The 14,087-nt window shown below is 40.8% G+C and overlaps 1 protein-coding gene across 3 annotated transcripts; it reads right to left on the reverse strand.

The window, feature by feature from the left end:
• Positions 1–1,276: 1,276 nt before the first annotated feature.
• Positions 1,277–7,809, reverse strand: soat1 (sterol O-acyltransferase 1). Of its 3 annotated transcripts, XM_079157880.1 has the most exons (16): positions 7,701–7,809; positions 7,106–7,251; positions 6,023–6,081; positions 5,448–5,596; positions 5,196–5,255; positions 4,941–5,048; positions 4,522–4,807; positions 4,240–4,318; positions 4,023–4,107; positions 3,893–3,938; positions 3,668–3,797; positions 3,467–3,564; positions 3,276–3,374; positions 3,002–3,137; positions 2,730–2,875; positions 1,277–2,622 (listed from the first exon to the last, which is right to left on the reverse strand). In XM_079157880.1, exons 2-16 carry the CDS (start codon positions 7,248–7,250, stop codon positions 2,545–2,547), a joined length of 1,704 nt encoding a protein of 567 aa, XP_079014006.1. In that variant the 5' UTR covers position 7,251; positions 7,701–7,809; the 3' UTR covers positions 1,277–2,544. The 3 variants fall into 3 exon arrangements, with proteins under 3 accessions (XP_079014006.1, XP_079014005.1, XP_079014004.1); XM_079157879.1 differs by having other exon boundaries at positions 4,023–4,318; XM_079157878.1 differs by having other exon boundaries at positions 5,196–5,596.
• Positions 7,810–14,087: the final 6,278 nt, after the last annotated feature.

Below are 14,087 nucleotides of genomic sequence, written 5' to 3' on the forward strand. Positions count from 1 at the left end.
CGCAACCCCGGCGTGTGACAGCGTTTGTCTATATCCCGGTGATCCAGATGGTATCGCGACAGGAAATAACGGTTAAGCTGACGAGCGAGATTCGGTCAAATCTGGAGCTTTTCAGAATGGTTTTGCCGTTGTTCGGCCGCTACGCGCCCCCTCTGACGCCGCCATCTTTACCGCAGAATAGAAGATGTGTTGCACAAGGCGGGGGGTTCGATCCCCTGTCACCGTGATCCTCCACCTCTCCAGCACCCACACCAACCGGGTCCCAACAGTCCTCCAGCGGGGGGCGAGGGGGTCCGACGTGATCCCGCCGTCCTTGAGAAAACCACTATTCAGCTATTGTTTTATCAAACCAGTGCTGAGTGTTAATATAAAACAATCAGTGCTTCAATACATTGTTTGAAATGATCTGCACTATAGAACTGTAACTGAGACAATATGGCCTGTATAGGTATGCAATTATTTTAATAAATATACTCTGCAGATGTCAGACAGACGTTAGTCAATCAGTAATATAACTGGAATCATACGTGTAAATCATACTAATAAATAATACAATTTGTACATTGTACACCTATTTTTATACAGTATAAACTTGTATACAGCCACAGAAGTACTAAACAGTACTTAACTCATATTATATCTGATTATGTGCAAATCAGCTCTACAATAAGACTTATTACTAATTAATTGGCAGATTGTCCATTATATACAACATTTATTGTATAAAACCCATTTATAAAAGATGAACTTGAATAAAAGAGGTAAAGGGAACATACTTAATTTGTATTCTTATAATTTGGTCTTTAAAGAATGTGTGGGACATTCGCCTACATCTGGAGGCAGAACACACTCATTCATAACATTGTCACATGACAATGATCTATTCAAGGCCAGAAGAAAAAGATCACAAGGAACACAAATATCACAGTAGACGCAGGCAAAAGCTCCACTCCCCAAAAATAAGTATCTAATTTCAATAAATGGATGCCTGCAGCTTGGCTCTTTTAACTACTATAAATAGTATCCTTATTACCAACATCTTAAAGGCATAAAGCAAAATAAAGGCTGCAGTCAAATGTGGAACACTCAAGGGTTACATAGTAGAAAGTACCACAGGGCATTCCAATATTTTTCATATTATCTGTACAACAAATAAGTTGCTGGTACTTGTGTTTGTTGATATACAATTTGTCAGGGACTCTGAGGAAGACTCTCTTGGTCCTCAACACAATTCACAGACACATTGAGCAGAGAAATAAAGCTGATTCTGTAAGAATCAAAAGTAAAATCCTTTAATACACTGCCACCTTGTGGTCATAAAGTTTTTGGGAATTGCTGACTTTTACCTCATATTGTGCATCTAAGTATTCACAAGTATAAATATAGTCTCCCTGCATTGAAATACATCAGGATTGGCAACAATAACTGTGTGATTTCCTCAAAATAATACCAATGTGTAAACAGTTTCAAAACCACAGTAAATAAAAGCCCACTGAGCATATACATTCCTTCTTCCATTAGTTTGAACTGGAGATTACTGTTCTGTAAAAATATTTATGATTCAAACAACAAAACACTGTTATTTCATGTACTCTGTATCGCAATCTATTGCCCCAACTGCTTATCAAGTATCATTACTATTTCAATCTTATAACATTCAAGCAGCCAGCTAAGTTATTCTGTAGCGATTTCACCTTCACATAGGTCATGACCAAACTAAAACATCATTTAGGTTCACACAGGAAACTCTCTATCCACGACGCTAGATGTATGTTCAAACTAGTTCAATTAAAAATACTCAAACCATCAAAAGATTACATTCAGCAGTCAGCATATACGTATATTACCTCCATACAGCATAATTGTCCTGTCTATTTTGTAAAAACATGTTTTCTGAAGTTGAGCATCAGGAGTTTTTATTTGTATAGTTTCAGATTCACTATGAAATAATTTCCCAACTATATCAATGTGTCCAAAGCCACCCTGATTTTCTGTGAACTGAACTGCAACCTTGAAGCCATAATACCGAGGCCACAGTTCCTCATATATTTACACAAAACATCAAACATTGACCATGTTTCAAAATAAATCTTTTCGGCAGTGAAGAAAAACCAACATTGAAAGGTTTTCCAAAACATTTTGAAATTGTATTTGCAGACTTTGTTAAATATTAACCATTACTGCATACGTGAATGAATGATGTATGTAAAGTGTATTTCTTTGTATTACGCTGCCGCGTCATATTGGCACAAGGTTTCACAGTTGATCGAGGCAAAGTAATGGGAGTACATCCGAACAATAAATAGTAAATTAAAATATAAGAGTTTACGTGGGATTTTATGTGAACATGTAATTTTGTAGGGTTTGTTTTTGAAAACATAAAACAAGCATGTACGGCATTACTGTGACTTTTCTGTTCGAGTACAGAACATTTTGGCACTGAAACAAAACAAACTAGAAAGATCAGAAATGATGACAGTAACACAAAGGCTGGTCAGATGTATTCTGATGAGTGATGATCCTCAGTAGTAGTCCAAACGTAGTTCACAGCCTATCAGAGTCCTCCATCACGCCTCTCTGACAGCTCCAGGAGCGAGGCTTCAGTAACTCAAGGAATGAAGGCTGAAATAAAAAAAAAAATAGAAAAAACGCATGAAGCTAAAACGGTGTTCATGCTCCAGGTTGGCAAAGCAAAAACTAACTTTCAGCTGAATTACTGAGGGGGTTACCTCCTTCAGAGGGCAGTAGCGCTGGGCATACCACTCCTGGGAGTACAGGCAGATAATGACTCCCTGGCCCAGGAAGAGGGACGTCCACATGATTATGTTCCAGATGGGACCTTTCCTTTGGTCATGCAGAATGAAGTTGAACATTACTGTGAGAGGGTGAGAAATGAAGATGCGGGTGAGAGCATAATGTAAAAAAAAGAGAGACATAATTCGACCACATTATTGTTTGCGTCACAACAGAATAATAATATGTATTCGATCTTGTCTCTTACTTCCAAAGCACATAAAGAGGCAGAAGAGGACGGGATAGAAGAAACCAAAGCAGACTGCAAGGATGTACTCGTGGACCACTGCAGACACTGTGAACACAAACAGCATGGCTACCGGTCTGAAACGCTTCTGAGAAATCTGGAATGACAACAAAGAAGAGAACGGGCAAGTCATTACAAAATAGTTAATAAATCCCTATAAACCTGACCTAATGCAGAATGCAGCTGGTGTTCTCTTAAAAAAAAAAAATATTGTATTAACAGCAAAACCACTCACCCACAGAAAGTCCCAGTACACATAGTAGTACAGCCAGTCATGGACCACTACATTCCAAGTCCGATAGTAATTAGCAAAAGAGGTTGAGTTCCACCAATCCTGTCATGTCAAAATCAATGAAATCAAGTGTAAAGTACGACATAGGAACTTAATTTATAGTTTGCTCTGAACGGCAGCGACAGATGAAGTACCTTGTAAAACATCCTGTCTGCAAATCGGAGCATCTCACCAAAAGCATTAAGCCAACAGTGGAGGAAGGCAAAGAACGCCAGGAAGAGAATCAACGCTCCTGCAAATGAAGAAAGACGCACAAATGTTTTTTTTACTTTGAGACCGAGTGAGACTAAGGGGTGAATGAAAGGGCATTTGTGAATGAGGATGGCTGATCTTACCTGGCAAGATGGAGTTAAAGACACAGAGGACCATGGCCCTCAGGTCAAACAGCTGCAGACTGATGCTGCGGAACTGAGGGATGCACAGCCGCACGAACACGTAATAGGCATAAAACATACAGCCGAGCACCTGTGGGGTGGGAATGGATGAAATAGTCAGAAAAAAAAAATGGGATAATATATCTTGTGCTTGCAATTTTAAATAAATGTGAAAGAGGTTGGTACCTGAAGTAACTTTGTGGCTACGTAGCCCCATCTGATCACTGGGTTCCTGCATTAAGTGACACACAAGGTTTTACCAAACACATGAGCGACTGCATGGAAAAAGACCCAAACAATGAAAAGGACCGTTCACCTGGGGTACTTGTCTCTGTAGACGAGTGTAGGTGCGAACAGAAAGTAGAGATACTGAGAGACCTGAGGCACCACTGGGCTGGGGCCTAAAGAGGAAAGGAGAGACTGCTGATCAACAAAAGGAAACACGGTAGCTATGAGAAAGAAAGACATTTTATGAAACAGCAAAAATAAGAACTGCACATTGATATGCAGAAAGTAAAAAGGAAGCGACATACTGGTCTTTTCTTTAGCCCAGGTCAGGACTCTTGGTACATTCTCCCTGACAAAGGAGTGAGCCTTCATCATTAGACGCACCTGGAATTAGACAAATAACAAAAAGGGACACAGGAGCTATTACAACTTTTTCCACAGAGTCAACTTAAGAAGGGAAGGCACTTTACATTACATAATTTGTTACATAGAGATTTGAAAGAGATTTATATAAGTCAAGAAATAGGCAATAAACTGTTTCCGATTCTAACGCAACACACTAACTGTGGACCGCAGCCGTCCTCTACCTGTTCCAGGATGATGACGAAGCACGATGCAGGCGGGAAACTGTTGGTCACCACCACATATGTAGGCAGGAACCCCACACCCACAGCTTGGTAGAGCAGGAATACAGAGCCAAACAGCCAACTGCACAACCTGGGGTGAGGGTAAGACCCAGACTGGGTCTGCGCCCACAGGTGGAACAGCGAGTAAGGAACCAGCAACACAGAGAGGAACATGCAGATCCACGTGCACACCACCAGAGGGAACTGTCCAAACGCGTAGACCAGCAGGTCAAAGTGCAGCACCAGTCTGAGGCAAAGGAGATAAAGTAGAGAGGAGAAACTTCAAGGCTCTGCTCAAGACAGATTATCTGACCAAGTGACTGATTACTTCCAACAAAAGCTGAATATAATCATAAGGCATTTGCAGTTTTCTACATTACCTGCCTTCATCAATGAAATCTACCACCAGTGTACTGAGGATAAAGATGATGAGCAGGGCAATAAACATGTGGTAGATGGTCCTGATGTGGTTCACCTCAAACAGCTCACTGCAGAAAAAACAGACAGCAGGCGATTAGGATCTGCACCGCGACACTGATGTTGACAAACAATCTTGAAGCAGCAGAAATCTAAATGAAGTGCAAATGTTTCATTACAATATTTGCATTTCTTTCCGATTAGTGTGTCACCCTTACTCTAAGAGGGACCGGCGACTGACAAACTCCTTGCCCTGGCCATGAGGAGGCCGGAAATACCTAAAAGAAAAAAACGGAGAGACATCGGTGACCAGCAAGTCTATTTTCCAGAGAGAAAACAGTGTGTGTGTGTGTGTGTGTATATGACCAAGAGAGCAATGGGAAAAGTGTGTCCTCTGTGCTGAAACTCCACACATCTGGTTTTTAGTGCAACTTTGCTCTGAAAGGCTGGTAGGAGTTGCGAGGCAGCACCTGAGTTTGCTCCTCTCCTTGTCAGACAGCGGCGGCGAGAAGGCAGCAGGAACCGGTGCAGGCTCCAGGATGGCCGACTCCTCGATAAGACTGTCCATGAAGTCATTGACCTGACTGTCGAGCTGATGCATCAGGTCACTCTTCAGGAACTGAGCAATAGAGCAAAAGACGCATGGAAGAGTCATCATTCATGGTCTGCAAGTACTTGATAAATGTGGAATATGTTGGTGTCAAAAGGTGAGAAGAAAAAAATGTTTTCTCAAGTGTCCTTGAACCCACTGAAACACCCATCAGCAGTTGCTCTGGATAAAAGCATTAGCTAAATAGGTCAAATAAAAAATGTCTACAAAGTGTAAGAACCCATTAAATCATAAATAAACCCAACAAGTAAAGTGAGTGCTAAAAGACTACTACTGACTGAAATATACTGTACGAATGCACTAGAAGTGTGTCAATCTAAACTAAAATATTGTATAATAAACATGAATTGGAGGAAACCTCAGATCACATTCTAAGTGGCCCATTCCAACATGCAGGTTGAGCCTTTTCTTAACCTAAATTACGGACTTACTGACCTCTGCTTTTCTTTTCAGTTGTAGCTTTTTGCTGATCACCTGTTCCACTTCAATTGTTCCTGAAATTGCAAACGAGAACACGCTGAGCATATCCATCCATCCATCCATTATCTTTGACCGCGTATAGTCATCAATTAACTTTGGCTGCATGTCTTTGGACTGTGGGAGGAAGCCAGAGAACCCGGAGAAAACAGTCTGAGCATATGATAAAATAAAATTAAAGAATTAGCCAAGTGCTCGGGACACACCCAAATTAACAACGGAGCGAACAGAGTTGTCAGGTTACCTCGCCTCCACCTGGTAAATGTAAACATCTATTCACACCACGTCTAACGTTTTCTAACGGAGACAGCGCATACAAAGCATTCACTCTGGTTTTACTGCTCACGTAGAACTAAAATCTGTTTTCAGTAACGAGTGCAGCCCAAATACAAACTACTTTCTATTTGGAGATTGACATTTTTGAAAAGCGATGGAAATATTTGTTGCCAATAGTAGAGTACTTTACATTTTAGTCATAGTTGTAAAAGTGTAGCAGTCTGGGAAATAGCAGAAGTCATACGACAACCGTCTTTAGATCCAATGTTGCCAAATTCAAAACGAGACATACCTATGTCATCTATTTGACTACTGGGGTTAAGGTTATGATAGGTTATTAGACTCGACAGCTGTCTGATGACAAACAAGTTGGGAGAGTTTAATGCCGGTCACACAAACAGAGACAAGCAGCAGAAGCGCTCCACCCATCCGTAGACTACAGTATAGCAAAGAGGGGGGAAAAAAAGGCACTGAACGTGATAAATGACATTGTCACAACTGTTTGCACCTTCCAAAGAAGTGGTCAGTATTTTTATTCTAAATACAGAGAAGAGTTTTCCAAAGTTTCACAGTTAATGAACCGTCACTTCTTGATTGTCCTGCTTAACTAACTGTACCACAGGTCACATCACGCTGCTTAATTAAAAGGACAGGCATCATCACATGGCATCTTCAGTGACTAATACATCCAGAGAAATATTATTGGAATTTAAAAAAAAACTGGGGTTAAACCAACATGCACAATGCAAATAGAGATTTTCTTACCATTGCTGGTAACGTGGTTACCTCCATTGGCTTGCTGGTGTTCACCCCGATTACATTCCCCATTCAAAGAGCTGTCTACATCAGGGAAGAGGGGCGTCTGAGGGACGGCTCTGCAGCGGAGGACACTGTCCTCTCCACTCTCCATTCTAAAGAAAAAAACAAAATCAGGGGCAACATTACCAAAGTAAAAAAAGTACCGCGTCTCGAGGACACACATACAGGAAGCGCATGCCACCACCGTATGGGTGAGAATGCAAAGTATGCGGACTGACAAACAAACTGAACCGAGTTGACAATCAAATCACTCTCACATGACACGGGACACACGCGGGAGATTAGCGGCTAACAGTTTAGTTAGCTCCCAATCAGCTGATAGCCGAAGAGACAGTAGCGTGACAGGCGGCGGTTCATTCATGAGCTAAATACACACTAACACCTGGTTCAAGTGGAGCCTCTTCCTGGCTGCTAGCACTGAGGTCTAGTCAAACTAGCTCACTTGTTGACGTCCGGGTCGTTAGCTGCGGAAAGAGGTTTGCAGAAAACGATGAAGGAAATCTAAAAATGCTCTCCACCGACTTCCTGGTTACGTACTCACTTCAAACCGACCGGGTGCGTTCTTCTTGGTGGGTCGACCTCCGAAAACGCCGAGTTGAAACTCCTTTAATCACAGCAGTCCGGGCTGCTGCTCACCTTCCCCATTGTGTAAACAGAGGAGATGATGAGCAGGACAGCCGCCGCTGATTGGTCGAAAAGTCTCTCCTCCTTTTGACGTCACCAACGCCCACAATGTTGACCATCGCTGACATTAGACAATAACTGATCAGTGGGCTTGATGACTAATCCAAAAAACTTGGCATGCACACCAAAAAATAAATGAAAAAATCACATTTTTTTAAATAATTTGCTTTTAGAATTACTATTTTTAATAACCACACAATCAACCAGACACTGGCCGAGCAGTTAAAAGTCTCTACATACGACTATTAACATATAATATAGGAATACTCCCACTGACTGTGCACTGTGTACATGACTCACACTGTATGCTGAACTATGACATGGCTCCTGGTTTGCTGTGTGGTAATTTAGTTAAACACAACTTTATTTATTCTATTGGTTTATTTAACAGGGTCAGATGCTATTGATCAACAAAAAAAAAAAGAATTGTAATTTGGAACTGAGTTCAGGAATAGGCACCGTGTAGGCACACTTTCAGCTGAAATAATGAAGGCCTTAAAACTACATTTTGATACTGTTCAAGACAGGACTGAACTTATAATATCACATGATATTGTACGTTACTGGAACATATTCCCCCAAAAGGTTGACTTTTATCAAATTACCATACGTCTGAGGCAATGTGGCAATCGCCTGCTGTGCCTCTTTTCTCCCTAAATTCAGAGGTGTATAAAATATAGAAGCTACTTTCTCAAATTCAGAAAAAAACGTTTTATATTCAAGAGTAAAAGTAGAAAACATCAACTCAGTAAAAATAGCAAGTAAGTAAAGCATCATGGGTCGTACATCATAAATTGAACTGGTCTTATGAGCTGAGTGTGGCCAATACAACTAACTGCAAAGACACAGGGATGCATTTATAAAAATCCTTAACCACCGATTTGTTTTCAGTTGTGTTGTGCAAGATTAAATGACAAAAAAAGGATCTTTTGTGATTTTGTGAGGGAGGGGGTTAGGGGGTCTTAATATGCGTGTGGTAAAAGGAAGTCATATGGGACAGTTCTGTATAGTCTGGTGGAAGAGACTCTGTAACACAGGCCATTTCAGCTGCCTGGCTGCAGGCCTTTTCTGTCACAACAATGCCACTTTGTGATGTGTTCTGACACATGTGCACAATCAAGATAGTCATAAGAAATTATCTTTAAATGTTGTTCCTCATATTTATGGGAACATTTGCTTTTGAACACCCTTGAACTTGAACTCTTGGGAAGTATTTAATACAACTCATCCTCTAAACACAATGAATGAAGCAAAAACATTTAACTATCGTTATGAATTCTGCGTAATTGTGTTTTTCATCATGACATGACAGCTTGGCATGTTCTGTGTCATACCTGGAACACTTTAATTTGATTGGCATTAGATCTCAAACTACACATTCTGTAGTTACATAAAAAAAGTATTGGGACAGCTTAATGATCACGGAGGAAACAGCAAAATTCAAGAATTTATCCATTTTATATTGACCATCTACTGTATGGTACAGGCAGGCTACGTAAAAATACAACAGATATACAACACATATCCCGATTTCATTTCACATGTTCAAAGTCATAATTGTATTTTGATAGTGCTGCATATCTTCCCCCTGTGAGGATGATTGAGACACAGATTGAGTTGTGATATAAACACTTTAAGTACATTTCATACAAACACATAAAATCAGGTGCTACATAAACATTTAAAAACAATTTATATAATGCTTCATATGATAACATCTAACAATGCAATAAATATAAACAAAAAACAGTACAGCAAAGACCAAATGAATCCTGACAAAATAGTACATGTAAAATACCGTGACATCATTTATCCCTGCTTTCTACATAAAAGAGATATTTACAGTTCATCGTGCAGGAACACACACAAACACACACACTCATAGGTCACAAGAAGCAGAGAGGTCCCAAAACAACAGTGATCTCAGAGACAAGGGGAGATAACGACTTCATCTCTACACCCAGATCTCTGACAGGAAGTAACTCCATATCACCTCGATGGAGCTCCGTGCTGCCCCGAACCGTCACAACCACCTCCACCTGCAAAGTGATCAGACAGAAGAGACACGAAGAGAACAATTTAACCTGTTGCACAGGAAGGATTCCTTTTTGTAGCCGAGAACAGGGGTCCCCAACCTTTTTCCTTCAGGGACCCAGTCTTTGGGAAAGAATGGCATAGAACATCTACAAACAATGTAAAGACTTGTATTGATTAATTAAATTATTTGGTTCTATATAACATTTAGATTTACCTGGGGACATTCAGTGTGAATACAGGAAGAAGATGCCATGTTTGATTTGTTCATACTTGTACCACTTGACTGATTTATACTAATTTGCAATCTGGCATTTTCTTTAAAGAAATGATTTGACACAAAATACAACATCAGTTTTTTTTACAGCTAGAAAAAGCTGAAAGAAATGGTGTTTTGGAATACAACAACATGTTTTATATATCTTACCTCACATCCTTTTCCGGACACCGTGCTATCGTGGGACATGATTTCTTTGCCAGAGTCTCCCAGGATGTGAAGGATCCCATTGGCTGAATTAGTTCTTCTCTGGTTTGCTGTACAGCTGACAGTCATGTGCTGGAAAGATGTGTGGCTGTGTAACCGCAGGAACCTCAGCTGGACGACATCCACGCCAGCGTAATCAAACTATCAGAGACAGAAATCATTCATTGTAAGTCTGGGGAAATGGCTCACTGATGTTAGATGTACTCAATGTTCCTCAATGTTACCTTGTTTCCACGGTGCTGCTGACTGAACCACTGGACAGACATTTTCGATTTCTTCTTTTCTGGTTCCAGACTGAATTTAATCTAAAGAACAGAATATTAGCAATATTTTAAAGCCAGCCTTTCTGTCTTTGTATATTAAATCTGATTAGTAGTAGCTTTCTTTTCTAGCAGATATTTTTATTGATGTATGCTAATTCCTACACTTGAAATGTGCTGAATTATCTATTAGAATTGCAAACATCTCATCACATTTTTAAGACATTTGAAATCATTCCTGTGGGGAATTGAGGAGATCCCATCTGACCACCAGCATGAACTAGAAAGCCCATTCCTCACACAGCCCTAAACCTGTGTTAACCCTTTGTCGGTGAAAAAGAGTGTACCTGAGACTGTAAAGGGTCAATGCAGGTTGTTCCTCCTGCTGTGAAGTTACAGAACACCTTCACAGCATCAAAGGGACAGCCTTGGTTGGGATCCACGTAAAAGTAACCTGAAAGATAATCAAATTGAGTGTCTGATCAGTCACACTGATTTAGGATACAGAGTATCGACAAAAGCAGATTTACATATGAACCTTTTCAGACCCTCACCATCATTCAGATGTGTGTGGATGAGTCCCAGCTCGTAGCAGGTGGTGGCAGGGTCCTCTTTGGTTCCCTGAGGCCGGCTGAAGGTTTCCTCATCTGCTTCAGACCATCTCCTGGACATCGGCCTGGGCTGCGACAGAGGAATCCATCATTCAGTCTTTCAACCACCCAACAACTCAATCATAATACAGCTCCTTGAATATAAAACATAACATACAACAAGATCATTGTGTAAATAAAGTGTGTATGAGAAGAAAGCTTGTACAAACTTTGTGTGGTCCTTCTCCTTGCTTCAGGAGACTGGGTGGCACATTTTTCAGTTTTGATCTTGTGCTGGGTCTGGTTTTGGGCCTTAGGGCACTGTCCTGACCCGGCTTTGGCTCAGGCTTTGATCCCTGTCTTTGTGTAGGCCTGCGCTCACCAGGTGCACCTGGTTTCCCCTGTGAAACAAATGACTTTGCTTTAAGAGCATGGTACAAACCTCATAGCAAATGAGCAGTATTCACAGCCATCAAGCTTCTAATGGATCTTTAACTTAGCAGTATGTTACAGTTAACTATGTTGATCATGTCAAACCTTTTTTTTTTTCATTTGTTTACTTATATTGTGAGAGAAAAATGTCTTACTGGAGGGCCACGCTTGCCCTGTACTCCCTTTGTTCCTGTCCTGCCTTGGACACCTTTCACTCCCTGAAAAAAAGGCCCAAACACAGTCAGGCTGCTGACTTTTTCGATTGAACAGAAATTAAAAAGCGCCGTGAACAGATAAACAGTTTCTCACCTTCTTTCCGAGCTGGCCCTGTAACAGAGACAGAAGAGAAATAACTTCAATAAAATGTTTCAGTCACTATTTCATACAGCAGAATATCAAAACAACGTACAGTGAGTCCAAGGAAGCCTTTCCGCCCACGTGGACCACGAGGACCGGCATCCCCCTGTGAAAATCAGTCAGTTGATTAATAACCTTGCTACCTGCCAAAGACAATGTGAAAAGAAAAGTAAAAACACAACGTACCGGCTTTCCTTTATGACTTCTTTGACCTTTCAGCCCCTGCAAACCAGGATTCCCCTAAAATAAAATTGACAGTTGTCTTAGACCAACTTAAATTATGCCTATTTTGAATTTAAATTATTTCATATTTGAAATCACTTCAACCAACCTTATGCCCAGGTGGCCCCATTGGTCCCAGCATTCCCATGTCACCTGAGAGACCCTATAGGGGAAGGAAAGAAGGACGAGAACGGGTTGAAAACTGCTTCTCAGACAACATTTACATGATTCATGAGCAATGTGATTGTAATTTTGCCAGATTTCTAAAAGGTTTGGCTTATTGTAAAGTCCTGAAGCTATGCAACAGAAGATTCATAATTGTGTATCTGCCCAGTGATTCGGATCCGCTCCAAAATGTATTGGGGTCTTTCCTGGCTCATGCAACAACCTTCCACCACTTACAAACAGTTTCAACACCAGCAGATGATGAGTAGAATGAATACGGTACAGAAACATGATAGGACGAAGCAATAGGAAAAACTGCAAGACAGCAGAAGCCATGAATATAACATAAGTAAAAACATATTCTGAATGTTAAAATGCTGAGGAGAGGTGCAATACTGTGTGTGTGACTTTTACCTTCGGACCAGTAATTGCAGACTCGCCTTTCTTTCCTCTCAGTCCTGGAATACCCTGCATCAAGACCAGCGGTGATGACAGATGTTTACGGTCAGAGGTATTATGTTTAGTCTTTTAGTGATCTTATGCTGCTGAACAAACTTGTTTACCTTTGGCCCCATTGGTCCAGGTGGTCCTCGTTTTCCTTTTGGTCCAGCTTTACCCTGAGAGGCACAACAGGACATCCGTAAGACACATGTTAAATAGCTGCACAGTGAACTATATAAATGAATTATGTACACATATGAAGTATATGTACCTTGAACCCTGGTTCTCCAGTGTTTCCCCTGATCCCAGGAGATCCAGGTTTTCCCTACAAGAATACATGTTTGAAATGTATTAAATATCCCAAATCTGTAGGCCAAACTAGAACAGGTATTTATGAATAAGTGTATATCCCCATGGTTTTGCATGGGTTGCACATTATCCATGTTTGTTTTGGAGCTTACCATTTTGCCGGGCCTGCCAGGAGATGCAGGAGCTCCTCTGAAACCTATATCCCCCTTTGGGATGAGCAAGGGAGGGACATCATTTAGTTTAAGGTTGAACAACAGTCTAAATTGCAGTATGCAACATTTTTACTTACCGGATCGCCTTCATTACCCTCAACCCCTAGTAACCCATCCAAACCGCTTAAGCCCTGAGAACAAGATCACAAGACGAGAAACCAATCGTCACTTTTCTCACTTGAACTTTTTATGTGCTAAAATACAACTTTATCATCACTTTTTGGGGTTTGCAATGTGTGTATTTAATCTGTCAGAAGGGATACTTGCAGGTTTTCCACGTCGTCCAGCAGGTCCTGGTCTACCAGGCAGGCCTTCAACTCCCTACAAAACGGACTTCATTAGATGAGATCAATGTAAGTCTGAGGCCTGGAGTACAACTTAATCCTACCTTTAATCAAAATGAAAGATCAACAGAGAGATCAAAGACAGTGACCGGGATGTTTACATTAAGTGACGGGAAATGCATTTCTTAGTAAATGTGAATAAAATGGTGTGAATGGAAAATATGTACTTTTTTAAAATTTCAGATTGAAATAAAACGTACAGTTTTTCCAGGAGCTCTTTTGCTTCCTTTCCTTCCAGGCGGAGCTCTTTTTCCCTTTGTAAAAACACAACCTTCCTTATGACAATTTGTTTCTGTTTTATTTTTTTCATCTGAGATGAGCGATGGCTCTCTTTTACCTTTGGTCCATGAATTCCTTTAAATCCTGGAAGCCCAGGAGGACCAGCAGGTCCAGG

This window comes from Pholis gunnellus (assembly GCF_910591455.1).
Source record: "Pholis gunnellus genome assembly, chromosome: 4".
Taxonomy (NCBI): Eukaryota; Metazoa; Chordata; class Actinopteri; order Perciformes; family Pholidae; genus Pholis; species Pholis gunnellus.

Excerpts from the sequence above, each read along its gene's own strand:
- soat1 (XM_079157878.1), bottom strand. The coding sequence starts at position 7,250 with ATGGAGAGTGGAGAGGACAGTGTCCTCCGCTGCAGAGCCGTCCCTCAG. Across the intron at positions 5,597-6,022 it reads AACTGAAAAGAAAAGCAGAG|TTCCTGAAGAGTGACCTGAT; the intron begins GTCAGTAAGTCC and ends TCTATTGCTCAG. Across the intron at positions 4,808-4,940 it reads GATTTCATTGATGAAGGCAG|ACTGGTGCTGCACTTTGACC; the intron begins GTAATGTAGAAA and ends CCTTTGCCTCAG.